This window comes from Cynocephalus volans, chromosome 2 (genome assembly GCF_027409185.1).
Source record: "Cynocephalus volans isolate mCynVol1 chromosome 2, mCynVol1.pri, whole genome shotgun sequence".
Classification (NCBI taxonomy): domain Eukaryota; kingdom Metazoa; phylum Chordata; class Mammalia; order Dermoptera; family Cynocephalidae; genus Cynocephalus; species Cynocephalus volans.
This window is the reverse complement of record NC_084461.1, coordinates 190,317,424-190,338,094: the sequence shown is the minus strand read 5'-3', so window position 1 is coordinate 190,338,094 and position 20,671 is coordinate 190,317,424. Positions and strand designations below refer to the sequence as shown.

General features: G+C 53.4%; 1 protein-coding gene and 1 pseudogene across 1 annotated transcript in view; both read right to left on the bottom strand.

The window, feature by feature from the left end:
- DTX1 (deltex E3 ubiquitin ligase 1) overlaps positions 1-16,122 on the bottom strand; it is a 32,430-nt gene extending 16,308 nt beyond the window's left edge. Inside the window, exon 1 of the mRNA XM_063087508.1 lies at positions 15,864-16,122. Within this exon, the coding sequence (XP_062943578.1) occupies positions 15,864-16,122 (259 nt within the window). The remainder of the gene's footprint in view (positions 1-15,863) is intronic.
- A 3,573-nt stretch (positions 16,123-19,695) lies between these two features.
- LOC134370730 (small ribosomal subunit protein uS8-like) lies at positions 19,696-20,109 on the bottom strand (annotated as a pseudogene).
- Between the last annotated feature and the right edge of the window lie 562 nt (positions 20,110-20,671).

Below are 20,671 nucleotides of genomic sequence, written 5' to 3'. Positions count from 1 at the left end.
GCACTGAAGTAGTGGTTACCACAGGCCCTGGGGAGGAGGAAGGCAGGGGGTGCGTGGGTGCTGTTCAGGCAGGTGGGGATAGGGCAGGCATCCACAGAGACCAAGGCCATTCAGAGAGGTGGGTGGCATGCAGTCCCTTCTTTCATTAGATCACTCATTCATTCAACCATTTGTTCATCAATCCATTCATTATTTATTAATTCAAGCACCAATTCATTTATTCATTCAACAGTTCTTTCATTAGTTCATTCATTTATTCATGCCTCAGTTCACACATTGATCTATTCCTTAGTTCATTCATTCACACCTGCAGTCATCCAGGAGGCTTTTTATTCTCCATCCTTAGCTCACTCCTTCATTCAGGCATTCAGTTATTCATTTACCACCAGCCTATTTAAAACCATGCACCCCCGCACGCTTTTCCCTCTCTCCTTCCCTGCTGCATTTTCTCCATCTGATATGCTTTACATTTTACCCATTTCTCTTCATTTCTGTCTTCCCCTGCTAGAATGTTACAGCCACAAGGGCAGGGATTTTGCTTTATTTACTGCTATATCCCCAGCACTTGCCCACCTTAGGTGCTCAAGAGATATTTGGTGAATGAATGAGTGAATTCATTAGTTCACACATTGATCCATTTTGGGGTTAGTTGTTCTCTTATTCATCCCTGCACTGGGCCTTCCTTCATCCACTTATTTGTTTTTTCATCCATCTGTTTGTTCATTTGTTCCTTCCTTCAACAAACATTGGCTGACTGCTCTTTGGAGGGCTCCACACTGAGCACTCATTCAAAACCCGCATAATGACTGCATGATAACATGGCCGGGTGGGTATTAATGGCCCCCTTTCATAAATAAGGGCTCTGAGGCTTTGCCACCAGCCACTGCTCCATGTTTGCCAAAACTCTAGGTGTTCCCTGAGAGCAAGGCTCCATGGAAAACTCTGGGTTAAACAGAGATAACCCAAGGTCCAGGCTGCAGGACTTCTCAGAGCCTTTCACCTGATCTGGTTCTTGGGACTGGCGCAGAGAGATTCTTTTGCTGGGTTCATTTGGCAAACCTGTAGGAAGGCTGCACACTTGACTGCTCCTCAACTGTGGGCAAGTCCCTTAAACCTCCCCAGGCCTCAGTGGCCTCATCTTGAAAATGGGGGTGATGCTAATCCATGGCCTGCCTTTCCCCTCTCTGACAGGGCTGTGGGGAGGATTTGGTGAGAATAGCCACAGAGGACAGGGTCTGGGTGGGGCCTCAGGGCTGGGGAGGCAGGCAGAACACATTTCAAGTCCTGATATCCTGACTTTCCAGCTCTGTGACTGTGGTCAGGTGACTCCACGTGTCTGAGCCTCAGTTTTCTTATCCTGAAAATGGGCAGGAGCTGGCTGGTGAACTCAGTTGGTTAGAGCGTGGTGCTGATAACACCAAGGTCCAGGGTTCAATCCCTGTACAAGTCGGCTGTCAAAACAAACAAACAAATGAAAATGGGCATGAGCAGACCTTCCTTGTGGGGCTGCTATGAGGATCAGTTGAGATAAATACTGTTTCTACTCTGATGACTCCAGAATCTGCCATCTCCAGTCCCTTCTCCCCTGAGAGCCAGGTACATGTATTCAGCTACCTCCTTGACACTTCCCTGCAGATGTCTAACAGACATTTCAAACTCACCTGGGCCAAAGCAGAGCTCTGTTCTCCCCCTGCCCCAAACCTGCTCCTCTCAAAGTCTTTCCCACTGCAGTTACTGGCAGCTCCATCCTTTCAGTTGCTCATCTTGGGATCCTTGAAACTGGGACTCATCCTTGACTTCTCTACCTCACACGCCACATTCAATCTGTTAGTAGATCCAGTTATGTGCACCTTCAAATACATTCCACATCTGACCACTTCTCAGGCTGCACTCCCAACACCTGGTCCAGGGCACTGTAGGGCTCCCGCCTGGGCTATTGCAATAGATTCATGACTGGTCTCCGACACCGCCCTTGCCCCCGTCATCTGTTCCCCACATGGCAGCCAGAGGGATCCTGTTCAATGCAAGTCAGATCACATCCTTCCTCTGCTCAAAATCCTGCATGACTCCCACGCACTTGGAGTAAAAGCCTGTTTTCACCGTGACCTACAACACGCCCCCCACTCCACCCCCCGGTCTTCCTCTCTGACTTATCATCTACCTGCCCAGCTCGCTGACTCCGCTCCAGTGCTGTTATTCAAACACACCAGGCGCTGTCCAGCCTCAGGGCCTTTGCATTTGCTGTTCCTCCGCTTGGAATACGACCTTGCCATTCTCAGATGTCCTCCTAGTTTCCTCCCTTCTTTCTTACAGGTCTCTGTTCAAATGTCACTTTGTAGGCCATCCCTCTAAAATGGCTGCCCCCCATTGCTGTCCTCTTAACTTGCTTTATTTTTCTTCCTGGTACTTAGGACCAGCTGACACAGTATGTTAGTTTGCATTCTTTCTTTACTCTGTCCCCTCCCACGAGGTCAGGAATCTTGTCTGCTATGCATACTGTTGTATTCCGGCACCTAGCACAGTGCCTGCACACAGTAGGCCCTCCCTACATCAAGGGAATTCCCATCGAAAATTGGCATCACTCCAGGGTGACTGGCCCAGGGATCTGCAGCCAGATGGTTGAGGGGGAACTCACCATGGTCCTTTCCAAGGATTCCCCATCTCCCCTGTTGCTCGGGCTTCTCTCTCCTGACCATGGACTCTGTCTGCCTGCCCCACACTTTTGTCCCTACTCAGGACTGAAAGAGCTTGTCCTCTGTCTTCTCCTCTGTTAGAATCCCAAGGGCTATAGACTACTTCTGTTCCCTGCCAACTGCCCAGACCCTGAGAGCTGGGGAAGTCGAGGCACAGAGCTATAGCAGTTGATATGAGAGAGGCAGATTGGAGGGATGGGGAGGTTGGACTGGTGGCCTGGCTCCAGAAATAAAGCCCCTTGGCTCCTATAATGTTCCAGTCAATCATATGAAAACTCCCCACAGGCCTCTGGGCAGCCTTGCTCTGATGGCTGATTTATCATTTTAATTGAGTGTGTGCATATTGATTTCTTCCCTGGCGATGGTGCTTCTTCCAGGGCGGGACTGAGAGGGGATTAGTTATAGAGAAAACCCTGGATCCTGTTCCCACTTGCTCCTGTGTGCTGGCCTTCCCTTCTCAGAGCCTCGGTTTTCCCATCTGCAAAATAAGGGGCTGTGACAGGTAATCTTCAAGTCTGATGAGTCTGAAGTACCACCATTAGCCTTTGTGTGAGGGTAATGTTACCTGGATGGGGAGAGACGGGAACCTGCTTTATTCAGCCCTCTCTGTGTGCCCAGTCCTGAGCTGGGCAGGGGAGGGTTAGGGTGGGAGATGAGAGGAAAGTGACTGAGAGAAACAACTCAGAAGTCTCGCAGGCCTTGGAAAAATCCTGGCTCCACACATAGCCTCAACGTCCTTATCTGTGAAATGGGGGTATTAATACCTACCCCAAAGAATTTCTGGGGCACAAAATAAAGATAACACACGGCAAAGGTGCTTAGCAGAGAGCTTGGCATATAGTGAGTGCTCCGATGAATGTTAGCTATGGTGGCTGTTACCCACATTCATCCTCCTCCAGCCCTTGTACGCTTGGTGAACTCCTGTTCATGTGACAAAACCCGCCACATGCCATGCTTCTCTGTCTTGTTGCTGTAGTTGGCACATGCAGCTTCTTACTGTGTGTCTATCCTTGCACTGTCATCACGTTATTTGTTTCTGTTCTTAATCTCCCTCGTTGGTCAATGACTTTTGGGAGGACAAGGACCAGGTCAGATCCACGACTGTGTTTCCACACCAGGCACAAAGCCTGGCGCAGAGGAGACGTCTGCAACTGTAACGGGCAACCTACTTGGCACATGTCAGGGCTCAGAGGGAGTGGGAAAGAAGAGGGCTCGGCAGAAGCAGACCCACCAGGAAGGCCAAAGCCTCACAGGGTCCCTGGGGATGACCCTGAGGCTGGGGTGGGGTTGGGGCCCCAACTGTCAAGGTTGGCTGGCTCTGCACTAAAGGACTCTGGGAGTTTGCCAGGGCCAGCCAGCCCAGGCCTCCTTCTCTCCAGGGCTCTATTTACCAGGTATCGATTTTCCTGCCTGTTTACTGGTAGTTATTAAAGGCTGTGTCCCTGGAGTCCTTTTGAAATGAGATTGGAACCTGGAGAGCTGGAGTAATTAGGGCAGCTGCCGTCCTCCCTGCTGGGCTCTGCACCCCGCAGCGCCCGCTGCTGCCTGCCTGCCGGTCCATCCACCCCTCTGGCCCAGGCTAGCCAGGAACCAGGCTGAGGGGGGACAGCTGGTTCCCTGTGACCTGCCTGAGCTGTGATCTCGAGATTTCCACTGGGGCAGTGGCAGAATGCTCCTTCTCCTCTGCAGTGGCCTTGGCCTAGATCTTTGGCCAAAACAATGGGTCTAAGATGGGGCTGGAGGCTCTGGAAGATGGGCAGGCCTCAGACTGATGGCCTAGAGGCATGGCTGGTCTTTCTCATCTACCCGCTCAGCCAGTGTCCTTGAGCAGATCACTCCCCCTCTCTGGCCTCTAGAGCACCGGCTGTGCTGGCCATGATGGATCTGCGTGTCCATGGCATTTAGGGACCTGTGTCAAGCACGTGCCACTTCTGGACCTGTTTTTGTGTCTGCTTTTGTTGTCCCCAACCCCCATCCCGGCCCCCTGTTTCTTAAGAATGTTTGGTTGATAAATTCCAATTTCCTTCCAGTTGAATTGAGGGGAAAGGAGTTTTGGCCAAATGTCAGCTGGAGGATTGCAGGAGCTGGGCCCCCTGAGACTGGGTGTGGGGGGCAGCCATAGCCCTTGCAGCCAGTGACTGTGCCATGTCTGGGGCAGAGACAGGGAGAAAGGCCGAGGCACAGAGGGGAGTGAGAGAGATAAAGGTGGAGAGACACAGAGAGATAGAGACACACACACGCACATGGAGAGGCTGTCAGAGGCCAAGACCAACATGGAAAATCGTGAGGCAGATACAAGCAGAGCTGGAGTCAAAGAGACAGCAAGTTTGAGAGACAAAAAGAAAAACAGCCAGAAACCTAGAGGCTGAGACAATCACAGGGAGTCAGGGAGAACAGGAGGCTGAAGCCAAGAGACAGACAAGAGTGGCGAGGAGAGACGGGAGTAGGAAATAGCCACAGCAATAACAGAAGTGCTAACATTTATTGAGCACCTACTGTATGCCACAAGCTGTGCTCAGCACTTTCCTTGAATTCCCTCATTTTGTCCACACACCATTCCTTCCAGGGAGAGACGAGGATTATTACCATTTAACAGATGAGGAAACTGAGGCCCAGAGAGGTGAAATCTTGGAGGGTGTGAGCAGACAGCTGGAAATGATACTCCACTCATGGAGTGAAAGGAAGGTCCAGGTTGGACTGGTTCTAAGGGGTTCAACTTAGCCATGTGGTAGCCCAGCCTAGGATACCTCCAGCAATGGGGAACTCATTACCTTGGCTTTACTTCCAGATGTTTAGCTGTGTGAGGTTTTGGCCCTGAGGGGGTCCTGATGTGACCCACCTTGCTCAGAGGTGGGATATGTGGGTGTCTCAGCCTCCTGCTGTTGGACTTAAGAAGAAGCCGAATCCATGGAGAGAGGAAAGGGTCTTGAGCCCTCCTGTCTGCCCCTCAGCATCCAAACAGTTCCTCCCTGGGCGGGGCCAGCCTCAAGGCCCAGTAGGGAACCCCTCCCTCTGTGGGTGGCTTCCGGGAGGGAAATGATCTCAGTTTGGGGGCACCCAGACCCTGACGGGAAGGAGGGCCCGTGGGTGGTGATCATGGGACATCCTGTCAGGTGGGGAGAGCCCTGCTGCAGGCTGAAACCTGTGACTGGGGGTTGGACGGTGGGTTGAGCATGATTGAGCACCCACTGGATGCTGGGTCCTTAGTGAGGGATGTGACTGAATCCCCTACCAACACAGAAATAATAACAGTCGTTCACACACAGAGAGCACACATGTCTGGCCCAGGCTCATACTAACTCATTGAATCTTCACGACAACCCTATGACATAAGGATAGTATTACCCCATTTTAGAGGTGAGAAAACAGAGGCATGGAGCGGTTTAAGAACATGCCCACAGAGATCTGCAAGTGAGTGGTCTAGCCAGAACCCACACCCAGACTGCTATTCCTTTCACCACTCTGCTCCATTCTCATGAGCCCAGGTTTCAAAGGAGGAAACTGAGGCTCAGAGGTTACACAGAGAGTGAGTGACATGTCTGAAGTTCGAATCCCAAACTGCTATATGACATTCCAGAACAGCCACCTCTCCCGTAAGCCCTTGGCTGATTATCTGCACAGCTGGCCAACTCCCTCTAACAATAACAAATGCAGTACCAATAACCATAATGACCGATGCATTGCATGCTTCTGCTGGGCCAGCTACTGTGCTACGGGCCTATGTGCGCCCCCTCCTACTCCTCACAGCAGCCCTTGGGGTGTGCACTATTATTATCCCCATTTGGCAGATGGGGAAACTGAGGCTCCTTGAGAAGACACTGAAGCCTGGCTCAGGGCACCGGCCAGGCTGGGATTTGAACTGCAGCCTGTGGGTCCAGGCCACCTCCCCCTTCCTGCCCTGCGATCAATAATCCCACAGTGTTCTGTTTCTCTCCAAACTCCCCTCTGGGACCCGTCAAGCTAAGCTGTGGCCCATTAGCGGTTTCTGCACATTTGAAGCTGGTCCAGGCTCCCTAGGCTCTGCTGGCAGCCAGGGTGGTGGAGAAGGGAGGGGAGGAGATGGGGTCTCCAGCTCTGACTGGGGAAGACTGAGGGGCTACGTGGCACTGGGAGTGGCTAGCACCTCGGAGGCTGCTGCGCACACCCCATGGGCCATGCCACACACTGCCATTTAGATCTGGCACAGCAGCAGTAGCTGAGACTGGAAAATGGAGGGGGAGGGAACAGAAGGGGCAGATAGTCCACCGCCTAGAGCCCTCTGAGCTGCTCCTTCCTTGTCTGTGAAATGGACATAACAGTAATAATAGTAAACACTTATGAAGGGCCTACTATGTGCCAGGCACTGTTTTAAGTGCTTCACGTATGTCAACTCAATCCACAAAACAACTCCATAGGGCAGGTTCCATAATCATCATTGTCTTGTACAAATGCTAAGTGGGGAACAGAGAGGTGGAGTGACTTGCCCAAAGTCACATAGCCACTAAGCTACTCAGCCAGGATGGAATCCAGCCAGAATTTGAACTTCTCCCCACTTCCACTGCCACACGCTGGCCCAAGCCACCCCTTCTGCTAGCCTGGACGTTTGCAGTAGCTTCCTCGCTGTGTCCCAGCGTCCACCCTTTGCACCTTGTAGTGCATACTCACATGGCAGCCAGAAGGATCTTTCACAAACTCAGGTCTGACCATGTCACTCCTCTGCTCAGCACCCATCAATAGGTCCCTAGTACCCTTGGAAATCAATCAGTTTAAGCTCCTTAGCTCAGCCTTCGAGGTCCATCACAAGCTGTCTGCATAGCCTCACACTCTAACCACACCAAAATTCCAGCCATTCTCTGAACACATGATGTGCGGTTATGCCTCAGCCTCCCCAGCCACTGCACGTACGTCTATTAGTTGCCCAGTCCCTTTAAGCATCTGAATTTGCAGCCTCTGTGTAGATGGGGAAACTGAGCCCCAGAGGGAGAAACTTGGCCAAGATCACCTAGCAATTAGCGACCAATCTTGAGCCCAGGCCCCCCTGGCTGCCATTTCCACAGTACCAGGTGACTACCACCTTGGCATGGATGAACCTTTGTTCCCTAGAATGGAGGAAGCTGGGGAGGGCGATGCCCACTCTGTGATTTCAGGTGAACTCTATGCTTCCCCTGCTATGCTCTGCTTGCAGTTGGAGGGAGAGGGGACAAAGGCTCAGCAGCGGCAGGCTCAGCCAGCCTTTCATTGGGAGAAGAGGTGGCTACACTGCAGCTGCTGGCAGGACTGTCCTGGCCACCTCCTTTGGTTGCCTCGTCCTTTGTTGTGCATTTCAGGGTGTTCAGCGCCAGGGCTTGGTGCCAGACTCCCTCCTGCACCTCGTCACTGGTCTGCCATTGCTGTCTGGGCAGGTGGAGGTGGCAGCCTGGAGTAGCTCAAGAGGGACGATGAGAGGAGCCCAGAGAGGGAGAGGCGCTTGGCCAGGGTGGCAGAGCAAGGACACAGCTACACAGGACCTGGTGGAGACTCAGCCCCCAGCCCAGCAGGTCCTGGAGCCCCAAGGTCAGGAACAGTCCCACATCCTGGGACTTCCTTGGTGCTTGGCCTCCTGTATCACACCTATCACCCCCCACCAAGACAGAAGTGCCTTGAGGGCAGGGATTTGTGTCTGTCCTGTTTATTGTGGCATCCGTAGTGCCTGGGACAGTGCCTGGCACATAGTAGGTGCTCATTAAATTCCTGTTGCATGAATGGATATTGACCACAACCCAATGACATGGGTTCTGTCATTGGGTCCATACTACAGGTGAGGAAACAGGCTCAGAGAGAGAGTGCTTATCCAAAGTCACAAGTCCCCCACCTCCTCACAATTCCCAGAGAGCTGCTGGGAAGGGAACCCAGAGCCTGGTCCTGCCAGCAAGTCTCCCCAAGGCAGCCACTTCCAGGTTTTGGGCCCCATGCCCTTGGCTGATGTCAGCCAGGGACATCTGGGGGCTGGTGAGGGTGTCTGTGTCAACTGGGAGGCTGGGTGGGCTCATGGGGGGTGACTGTCTAGGGACCTAGAGGCTGTCTCTAAGAACTCCTCACTGGGGAGGGAGTTAGGGACCCCATTGCCTGTTGCCTGAATGAATGGGCACCTCCACTGCGGCCAGTCGTGCCCCCATCACCTCCTCCATCAGCATCCTGGCCCTCCTCATCACCCTCTCATCACATCCTCTATCACCTCCGTATTAGAACCCTCCCCTCCCCCTCCTTAATAATCCCCCACCCCCATCACAGCCCCACCACCCTCTTCCTCCAGAGCCCCGTCCCCTCTCTTATCACCTTCCCCATTGCCTCCTCCACTAGACCCCACACCGCCCCATCACTCCTTTTCACCTTCCTCACCACCTCCCAGCACAGCCTCATCACCTCCACTGTCACCTCCCCCATCACAGTTCCCTCTATGGTGCCCCCCATTCCAGCTTACCTTTAATAACTCCCATCATAGCCGCCATCTGCTCCCACCCCTTGCCACAGCTCACTCCACCCTCCCATTACCTTCCCTGTCACCCCCCCACGTACCCCGCCCAACTCCCCCACCACAGCTTCCATCACCTCTCTCATCTCTAGATCAGACTCCACAGCTCCCTTGGAGAGATGAGACTGGGGATGGGAGGAAGCAAAAGATAGGGAGGGGAGAAGGAGGGGGAGAGGACATGGGAGGGGAGAGAAATGACTGTGAGGAGAGAAAGGGCTGTAACCCAGGACCCCCCACTTTCATTCACTGCTGGCACCAGCAGGTCGCTGGCGGCGCTGTCCAAGGTACCGGGCCAGCGCGGACCTGTTGCAGGGCAAGCCTGGGAGGGCCCCCGCCCCCACCCCACTGCAGACCTGGATCTGAATCTCAGAAACCCCTCTTCTGAGCTTGGGCAGATGGCACCTCACCCTCTGAGCTTCAGCTTTACTATGTGTAAAACGGGGTGATGCATATGCCAGCTGGGAGATGGGAGCCCAGACAGACTGTAAGGAAGTGCCTGGGTCAGCCCCTGCCCCACCTGCTCCAGCTCTGGCCTCCTTGATTAACAAGGGCACTGTGATTAGTGAGGCTGGTCCTGCAGTGTGGCTCTGGGTCCCCCAGGGCCTGGCCACTAAAGGGCAGCAGCTGGCAATCCAGCCTGCCAGGCTCTGGTGGGCCCCAAGAGGCCTCCTTTACCCCTCCCTCCATTCTGTCACAGCCTCCCTCTGCCATCCAGGCCTGAACTTTCCTCCAGGAGCTTGCTGATGCTGTTTTCTCCACCTGGAAGGACGACTCCTCCAGGAAGCCCTCAGGCACACACTGCCCACATCACCTGACCAAAGGCACTCTACCTCTCCAGCAAAGCATTCAAATATTTTTCCTACTTGAACATGAGTGCTTCCTGTGTGCAAATTATTCTCTGTGCTTCTACCTACATTATCGCATGTAGTCCTCACAACACTATTCTTAACCCCATTATACAGACAAGTAAACTGAAGCTCAGAGAAGTTAAGGGTCTTGCTCACAGTCACACAGCTGGCAAGGGGCCAAGCCAGAATACAGATCTATATTTGTTGGCTTCAAAAGTCAGAGGGTTCAAATGCTATTCCCATGATATGTATTTGCTTTCCCCTCCACTAGACTCTGAAATTGATTTGAAATTGATTGATTAGACTCTGAAATCAATCGATTGATTTTGTCCATCTCTGTGAATCCCCAAGCCCCAGCCCAGGGTCTGGTACTGAGCAGGCACCAATGACTATCAAATAAAAGTGGTGATAAGCTTACAGTATCAAAGAGGCTCCAGGATCTAGACAAGCAGCCAGAGGCCAAAAGGACAGGTCTATAATGGTGGAAAGGTAGGCAGTGGGATGGGTGGCTGTGGGAGACACCACCTGTGGATTAGCTGGATCTGCTGCCACCACAAGATGGACCTCTCCCCTCTTCCCACATCATCCTTCTTGTGCCAAGTATCAGGCCCAGTCCCAGGGGCTTCCCAGACTAGCTGGGAGAGGGTCCCAAGGGGTCCTGTAACCAGGGAGCTGGGCCCTGAAGGCCTCCAGGTTAGTGTGGGATGTCCTTGCATTGGATCAGAACCTGACAACAAGCCCCAACAGAGCCCTCAAGGGAGAAGGGGGAGGAAACTCCCTCAGTTCTGGCATCAAATGTCACCTTGTTTTCTATCCCAGAGGCCTATCTGGGAGGCCTGGGTTCCAGCTTGGGATTGATAGGCTGTGTGACCTTGGGCAAGTCACTTGCCCTCTCTGGGGCCTCAGTCTCTCCATCTGGAGTCTAAATTCTGGAGGTGCTTTCCCCAGTGATGGCTGCTCCTTCCCTCTGGGTGGTCCGACCCAGTCTCCACAGTCTAAGTGTCCTTAGACAGGACCTTCCCCTAAGGGCAGGGACCAGAGCTGAGTGGAGCCCAAGCTACCCAGTGATGTAGGCCTTGGAAATGAAGAAGCCAGCCACCACCTGTCACTCCAGCCTGACAGCTTGGGAGCTCCAGACACAGCCATGTGTGGAGCCTCATGTGCAGCATTTCTGGATGGTCCGCAGCCTGGTCTCCCCTGGCTTCAGCTGTCCCACCTACAGAATGGGCAGAAGGCTGCCGTAAGTTCCCTAGCACTAGATGGGGAGAAAAGTGGGAGACATCAGTCAGATAGGTGCCCCTCCCCTGCCCTAGCCACACAAGGCCAGGGAGAATCTGGGAATGGCCAGGGAAGTGGTGGAGTCACACCTCTGTCTAACTGTGTGGACTGGGTGGAAAATCCAGGGTCTAGGGGAGTCCCTTGGAGGCTGCAGTCCCAACAGCAGAGGATGCAGATGCCCTCCTGGGAAGTATGGCCTCTCCTGGAGCCAGGAAGCCAGTTCCAAACCTTTCCCCAACTGCTGATGGAAGCCAAACCCCTCAACCCCAGACCACCAACTGCTGGGCCCACCTGGGCAAACCCCTCAGCCTAGGTTTTCCTAGTCGTGGAAATCTTGGTTTGTCTGTGGTACAGATGGCTCAGGACAAAGGAAGGTGAGCAAAGCTTTGGGGCAAACACAGTGCATGGCCTAGCAGGAAGAACATGCTGAGAAACAAGCAAGCCACCCATCCCTCCCCTACCTCGGGCTCTCCCTCCAGCCTCTGCCTGGGACACCATTGTCAGCGACCTAACATCATATGGCCTGGGTCACAGCACTCTGCCTCCATGTGGGGGGTGGGAAGTGGGGGACTCCATTTTCCAGTCCAGACTCTGGGCTTTGGGCTTCAAAAGGAACCTCACCACCCCCTCCCCACCCCCGGAAATGGTGAAAACAGCCCAGCAGGGGAAGGTGAGGGGCAACGGCTGAATAAACAGCAGCCTCCACAGGGCCCAGGCTGGCCTCTCCCCAGGGCCGAGCCTGCTACTGGGTCTTTTTCCGCTGGCAGCATGACAGGCACGTGGGGCATTTGGGTGGCAGCAGTGTACAGCAGGCTGGTGCCGTGTGCATGTGTGTACACACATGTGCACCTTGGCACACACCACGAGGTATACACCGTGCTGGGTGTTCTGTGCAACTAGCACTATCTGCTTGTCTTATGGTAGGGCAGGGGTTTGCGAACTGTAGCCTGTGGGCCAAATCTGCCCACCACCTGCTTTTGTACAGCTCAGGAACTAAGAATGGTTTTTACATTTTTCAATGGTTGGAAAAAAAAAGATTATTTCATGACCCATGAAAAGTATATGAAATTCAAATTTCAATGTCCACCTCTAGTTTTATTAGAACACAGCCACATTCATTATTTACATATTGTCTATGGCAGCTTTCACACTAAAACAGCTGCATTGAGGAGTTACAACAGAGACTGTAGGTCCCACAAAGCCTAAAGTATTTACTATCTGACCCTATCAGAAAAAGTCTGCCAACTTCTGTGTTAGGGCACTAGCAAAGCCAGGGCATGCTCCTACTCTCCCGAAAATTGCAATTCAGCTTCAATGAACTTTTTGAGTATTTTCAGTTAAAAAATCTAGATGGAAGCCCTTCATTTCAGCACATAGACATGAGTTATGGGTTTTACAGCTTTAGATTGTTTTTTCTCTTGCATCCACAGTGGTGCGCACTAGCTAGGTATGGTATATAGCAGGTGATTAGTTGATGTTTGTGGGAGAAAATAGGCTCTATTCTCTCTCAATCCAACAACCCTGATAGTTATGTGATGCTCTTACCCATTTCACAGATGTGGAAGCTGAGACCTGGAGAGGTGAACATACCTGCCCGAGGTCACACAGCTTGTCAGTGCAGAGGAGAGCCCAGCAGTCAGGTCTGCTCCCTGCTGGTCCAGGCTTTTCCCCAGACCACTAACAATGAAAACAAGATATCCTTTCTTGACATTGTTTTGCGCCTGGGTGAACTGGGGAGCAAACTCTAACATGTCTGCTGGGGAGGCATCTCGCCTCTCCCTCCAGTAGATTTCCAGGCCTCCTAGGTCCCCCGCCAGCCCCAGTAGGTTTCCAGGCCTTCCCCTCTCGCTCAGGGAGGTCTTGGCAGATTCCCAGGAGCCCGTTGAGGGATGAAGTTTTTTTTTCCCTTTTCCGGCAAACATGGGGCAGGTGTGGAGTGAACAGCTCTGGGGAGGGGGTGCGCAGATGTGACTGGAGTTGAACTTCTGGGGGGGTCCAGTAAGGCTGAACCATAAAAGGGGTGCTATTGAGAGTAAGGGGCCTGCTGAAAGGCAGGTGGTGGGAGTTCAGGAGCCTGGAGACTCAGGAGCCCAAGTGGAAATTCTGGGAGTAGAAAAGGGGTCCTGAAATGGAGAGGGGGATCAAAGGCAAAGTTGCCAACTTGGCAGCCTTGGGAGGGTCTGACCCTGCTTCTAAGGCACCCCTCCCCTGCCCATACACAAGCTAGGTCCTGGAAAATCTCTACACTCGCCATTAGGTCTGAGCCCACAGAATGCCAAATCACCTAACAAAGAAAAAGCCTACCCTCTTCTGCTATCAGACCCCTGCCACCCACCTCCAGCATAAAACACAGAGAATGGGGCAGGGGACACCCAACACTTCTAATTTCTCCATCAGCACCTCAATGCCCCTCTGGAAGAATGGGCACAGGAACTGGATGGTGACTCCTCCCTACTCTCAGGATCAAACTGAAAGTCCTTTTCATGGTTGTCCAGGCCAGAATGACTGGTCCTTGGTCCAATCTCATTTTGCACCATCTTGCCCTGTTCACTGCACTCCAGATGCAATGGACTTGAATGTAGGCTGCTCCTTCTCACCCCAGGGCCTTTGCTCTGGCATTTCCTCTGCCTGAAACATTGCCTCCCACGTTCATTCTTCAGATCTCTGTTCAAACATTACTTCCTCAGACCAGCCTTCCCTGAGTACCCATAGATCAGGCTGATTTCATGCTCTCAGACCTGCAACTGATTATCTGTGCAATTCTGTGCTTGCTTGCTCCTGAACTACACCAGGACCTTCAGCAGTAGACCTCTGCTAAGGACCCTGTCTTCCTCCCCTGTCTTGTTCCCATTGCTTAGCGCAGTCTAACACACAGCAGGAAAGCAATAAATGATCATAAGATAGAACGCATGAATCATTGGCCCCACCAGTGACTGCAGTCAATGCCTAGAGTTATGGAAACACAGTTGTACTGAAATGTAACATCCATAAGCCACTCATTATAAATGCACCTGTGTTTCTAGACTTGGTGAGCACTGCAGGGACCAAGCAGTGTTCTACAGTAGTGCAGTCCAACTGCAATGGTGGCAATGTTCCGGATCTACACTGTCCTGTACAGTAGCCACAAGACACATGTGGCTATTGAGCATTTGAAGTGTGACTAGTGTAACTGAAGAACTGAATTTCAAATTTCACTTAATTTTAATTAATGTAAATTTAAATAGCCACATGTGATTAGTAGCTACCATATTGGATGGCACAGTCTAGAGAGAAAGGAAGCATCTTACTATCCCCAAGGTTGTTACATGTGGTCTGTCATCCAGGGATTCACAGGAACTTCTCAAAATCTCCATCAGCTGGTCCTTCGGGGTCAAAGATTCTTGGGCAGCTTTCATGAGGCAGGACCTCACCACCCCCAGTGCCTACCAAGCTTGTCACAGGGACCACTGGGCAATGACTCAGGGAAATCTCCACAATGATGGCAAATCTCCGGAACAAAAGACTGTGGCCCTGACCTCACCATTTTTATCATCATCGTTATCTGTCCCACCACCACCAACACAACCATCAATAGCACCACACTATTCCTGATAGTTCACCAGCCCACACACAGTACTACCACCCACACCACATGGCCATCAAGGCTGCCACCAACATCATTCTCTCCATCACCACCCATCACAACACCACCAACACAACCATCAACATCACCACCAGCACCTAATTCCACAATCAATACTACCACCAACCCCTCCATTATTACCATCCCACCGTCACCATGACACCACCCTCAACTTCACCACCCCCACCACCATCAGTACCACTGACGTCACCACCAACATAACCACCAACACTATCTCCTCCATCATTACCACCCTACTCCCACCTTCAATACCCCCCACCTCCCAATAATTACCACCAACCATCGCTCCACCCCAACACCACCAATGCTTGGAACCAGTACAGGATATCAGTTAAGAGCTTTGGCTCTGGAATTCAACTGCCTGGGTTGAAATCCCAGTTTTGAGTTTAAATCACTCAGCTTCAGTGAGACTCAGTTTCTTCATCTGTAAAATGGGACTCCAACTAAAAATACAGTAGTAAAACTTACTGCCTGTGATCTTTGGAAAAATCAAATGAGGAAGTGCGTGTAAAGCCCTTATTCTACAAATATTGAGTTCTAATGCTCTTCTATGTTCACAATTTTATTTAATCCTCCCACAGCTATGATAGATATTGATCTGTCCATTTTGCAGATGAGGAAACTGAGGCTCAGAGAGGTGATGAAACTTGCCCAAGGCCCTACAACTAATATAAGAAGCTGCACTGAAATCCAAGTCTTAAACTGGAGTAGGTGAGACTGTCCCTTTTTCAGAGGGGGCCAAGGGCCTGAGGGGGAGGGGGCCGCAGGGAGGGAGGTTGGATCACCAGATTTGGCCTTCCTGCAGTTCCAGCCTCTCTCTTCAGGAATCCTGGGTGGGATTTTCCCTGCCATGAAAGGCATGGCCTGGCATGGCCTGGCAGGTGGGATGGGGTGGGCAGGAGTCTGCTCACCTGTGTCCTGGCGAAACTGGTGCATGGACTGCAGGTCGATGATATAGGGCACCAGCTGGGCGTCCACCTGCCCCAGGACTACAGAACCTCGGGCATCCTCTTTGAGCACATTCTCGATGTGGTGGCACACGGTGGCTGTGTAGGGCCGCCAGCGGCTGTGCTCATTCAGCCACTCCCACACCACCACCCGGGCCACGTTTTGCGGCGGGAAGCCTAGCCCGTTCACCGGCACCATCACGCCTTGGCCTGGGCGTGACATGGCCGCCGCTGCCTCAGGGGCCAGGTCCCCACTCTGCTGGCCCAGCTCCTCCTGGCCCGGGAGCAGGCAGGGAACTTCCTCTCTCCCCAGGGAGGGCAGCAAGGACCGTCCAGCCTCCTTTCTAAATCCAGGTCCTCTCTGAGGCTTGGAGGCCTCAGTTAAAGGTATGCAGGGTGATGATCCAGGCTCCAAGGACCGTTTCCCTGCAGAGCTGTCTCAGATAAAGCACACTGCAATGGAAAGCAAGTGTCTTTCTTCTGACTGTAGAAACATGGCTCCAGATTCCTTGGTCCCTTTGGCTCTGGTAAGGGAGTGAAGCAGCCGCCCCTTTTCTAGGTCCAGCCTCTTCCCTGCTAGTCTCCTCTGGCCGTTTTCCCCTGCCACGCAGGGCCTGTCACCCAGGAGGCCCGGGCCCCAGCCTGCTGCTCTCTGCGGAGCTCAATCAGCCCTCTGCGTTCCCAACTGCGTCCCAGACCCCTGCGCCTGGCTTCAGTGGGGCTGCTCGCCTTGCCTAGGGTCCGCCCCCCAGACAGCTCCTACTGAAGAGGGCGTCCGTGTCCCCCTGGTCCCCTCTCCACAGAGTCCTGGAAGGCCTGGGTGGTCGCAGAACGCACTGGGGAGGTTGCTGTGCAGATCCCGGCCGTCGCGCCCGGGCTGCGGCTCTGGAGCTGGGCTGGGGGGCGAGAGGGACGAGGGGGGCGGGGGCCCGTGGGCACGCCCCACCCCACTCGTGCTCGCAACCTGCCAGGAAACAAGAAGGGGAGAGGGCCCTTTAAGAGGAGAGCGCGGCACCCCCTCCCCCCTTCCCGGGAGAGCGTTCTGCTGAGAACAATGGGGGAGCCGATGGGGGGGGAGCCAGGGGGGCTTAAGGGGGTCGCCCGGCCCGCGTCCCCTTGGGGGCAGGCCTGAAGGGAGGGTTGGGGGCGCGGTTTTCCGAGACTCCCGCCTGCAGCGCCCCCTCCTCAGCTCCTCGAGCGTTCCCCTTCCCCGGGCCCGCGCCCTGCCCAGGGGATGCAGGGCGTGCGGGGATGCGCGGCGCTGCGGGCGAGGCCCAGGGCCCCTCGGGGGTCGCGTCACGGAGGGAGCGAAGCCAGGAGCTGGATCGTCACTGCCTCCCGCCCTGGGGGTAGCAGCCCCGTTCCGCAGCCCAGACCTCCCCAACCGCGTGCCGGCGCCCTCCACACTGGGGCCGGGGGTGGGGTCCCTAAGCACCCCGCGCTCTCACCGCCTCTCCGCTGCTGAGGCTCCTTCTCCGGCTCGCGCTCCAGCACCGCCGCCTCCTGGGCTCCCCCCGGAGTGGGAGGGGGCCGCGGTCCCGCCTCCGCCCTTTCCCTCCCGGGCCCCGCGGCCACCGCACGCCTGGGCGCTGGGCTCTCCGCGTGCGGACAGACTGCCCAGCCAACCGACGGACGCAGCGGCGGGCTGCCGGACGCCGGGATCCCGCGGGGTGGGAGGCGGCCGCGGCCGCGCTCGGGGAGGAAGGGGGAGGGGGCGGAGAGGAGGAAGGGGAGGAGACAGATCGCGGCCCCAAGCGCCGCTGGCGCTGACACGCGAGTCCCAGGGCGCCCCGAATCTGCGGCTAGGCCCGCCTGGGACCCCACAAACCTCATCCCAGGCAGAGCGCTAGGCAAGAAGTGGGACGTTTAAGGGCAGCCTGCTTGACTATTTGTCATCTTTGCGTTCCAGTCACCCGGTCCAGGGTCTGGCACTTGATAGTTGCTCAATAAATACTTGAATGAATGAATAAGATCCAGAGATTTGTCTGAAGAAAGATCTTAAATCATTCTGGGGTAGCCTCCTTCCTCTCAAATGGAACCATAGAATCTGAAGCGTATAGATGGGAAGACTGAGGCCCAGGGAGAGTAAGAAACAGGCCCAGCATCTCATAGAAGCTTAGAGCAGTGCCTAGGCACCAACCCAGATCTGATTCTCCCACCAGTACCCAGTTAGCCAGCCCAGAGCTCACTTCCCCCCAAAAACCCATCTGCTCCAGGTGAGCATGATGGGAGCAGCATCTTGCCTCCCAGCAAGGAGGGGACCTAGGTCAGGAGGCAGAGACCTTGGTGGAAGGGCAAGGCGGACTCTCTGCTGTCTCATTCACAGCTGCCTGCAAACAATAGGTGCTCAATAAAAGCTGGGTGAAAGGGGAGGCTGATGGTGGCAGCAGCTTAAGTGTTAATGGTATGGGCAGTCCCTCCCTCCTCTGTCAAGCTGGATGCAGCTGAGGACACACATCAGCTGGGAGGGGGATGGACCACCCGGGGCCTACGGGTGTTTAGATTAGGGAAGATGAAGGATGTGTCCGGGAACTCCAGCCTGGGCGGCAGACAGGGGGTCAGTGGCCTGTTTGGGAGTCTGCCCAGAGCGGCCCACGCTCCTCTGCCTCCCCAGGACAGCTGATGATAAACTAGGCAAGGTCAAGGGCAGGCTGCTCAGGGGTGTGTTCCCAGACCCGAACCCCAGTTCCCCTGCCAGCTGGAGTGACCTTCCCTCCCCAGACCACTGCTCTGTCTTGCAGCCCAGTGCCTGATGGGCTTTTCCAGATTGGATCAATGATTCTGCTTGCTTGCACCCACTGCAGACTGAAGAGAGAGGCTCTGTCCAAGGGCAGGGACAAGTCTGCAGTGATAATACTCCAAAAGGGGCACTGAGCTCTGAGATTTTAGCCTAGCGTCCACCGATGGCTTTCCAGGGGTCTATGAAGCCCCCCGCCCCTTACAAGCAAACTTGTGTGTCTGTGCATTTTTCTGGGAAGTGCTCTGGCTTTCAGCAGATTCTTCTCAAAGGAGGCAGTGACCTAAAAGGTTCAGAGCTGATGCTCAATAACCTTATGTTACAGAAGGAGATCTGGGGACCCCAGGGTGGGAAAGTGATTGGCTCAAGATCACATGGGGATGCATTCCCTGAATTCACCCCCTCTTCCTCTGTTTCTGTGCCCATACCTTGATATGCCATCCTGTATAACAATTAGCACCTTAAATGAAATCGGTCCCTGCTGTCGTGCAACATCCTTATCAGGGACTGTGCTGTATTCATCTTTTTGTGGTGTGGCTGGTGCTCATTACATGATGGGTGTCATTTGTTAAGTGCCTATTATATGCCAGACACTTACATAATGCTCACTACTCTCCATAACCACGCCACGAGGCAGGTAGTATTGTCCTGATATTACACATGCAGGGGAAAAAGAAAAACTTCTGAAGCTCAAAGAGGTGAGGTGGCTTGCCCAGTGGCGTAGCTGGAATTTGAATCCCAAACCCCTTTGCACCTCCCACAACACCATGTTGTCTCTCTGTGTTTGCTGAGCGACTAATCGACAGCATCCAGCTGAGGATCTGGTGCAGCGTGGCCTTTAATTGCCCCTCTCAACTGGACTGTGGAACATCTGGAAGTGCAAAGCCCTCCTCCCAGGGCACCCTGGGAGAAAGAAATTCCAAGGAAGGAGAAGGAATTTGGCTGCCAAAAAGCCCACAATCTACTGGGGAGATGGCTCAGACACCAGAGAAGCCAACAGAACAAAAGCAATCAACCACGAACTCTTTTTTTTTTTTTAAAACTGTCCATTAAGGCATTTTATTTGTATGTGTGTATTATATCCCTAGAAAAAAAATCATCCAGGATTTTCCCTCATGTGTGCTTTCATCTTGCTTTCTTGTGGTCCATGATACCAGCTGAGGTCATCAGTATAATGAAATCAAACTGATAGGATGGGAAAGATTATTCTGCCAGTTTTCTAGATCTTTGAGTTGCACATCAAATCTGGGGCTGATCACTCCACACTTGTCTAACCTGCCTGTGAGATCCACAGTGATTTTCCTGTGATCATCAATGATTTCATATTCACCGATGTAACTGTGTGCATCATCATAATTAGAAACCAGATGATGACTTTGGAGCATGACCTAAGAGAACCTGGTGTTGGTCTCTCTTCTGAGTATTGTTGATGCTCTTGACGGCATAGTCCAGGACGGTCATGTGCACCATTATGGCAGCATGGGGAGAAGACAGAAAAAGATGAACTCATTTTTTTGTTCTCCTATCCATCGTCTATTCATCCATCCATCCACCCATCCATCCATCTGAAAAATATCAGACCCCTCCTATGTGCCAGGCACTGGGGCTATGCGCTGAGATACAGAGATAATCCAAATAACAGGGTGCCTGCCCTCCTGGATCTCAGAGTCTAGTGGGAGAGTCAGACATAAATCAAAGAATCAAACAAAGTATGATGACAAATTTTTGCCAGGGCCATGAAGGAAAAGATCAGGATATCAGGAGGGTATCTAACGGGGGTCCTATCAGGTCTAAGGAGTCAGAGAGGGCTTCTCAGAGGAGGTCTTAATGTGGCTAAGGGATGTAGGAGGAGGAATGTTTAAGGCACAGGAATGGAGGCATGCAAAGCCCCATAGGTGGGAAAGAGCTTGATGTCTTAGAGCAACAGACAGGAGACTGGGGTGACCACTGAGAATGGAGTAGGGGTGAGCGTGGGGCAAGACCAGGTGACAGGGCTACCATGCAGGGCCTTGTTAGCCCCCGCAGGGGTTTGGGA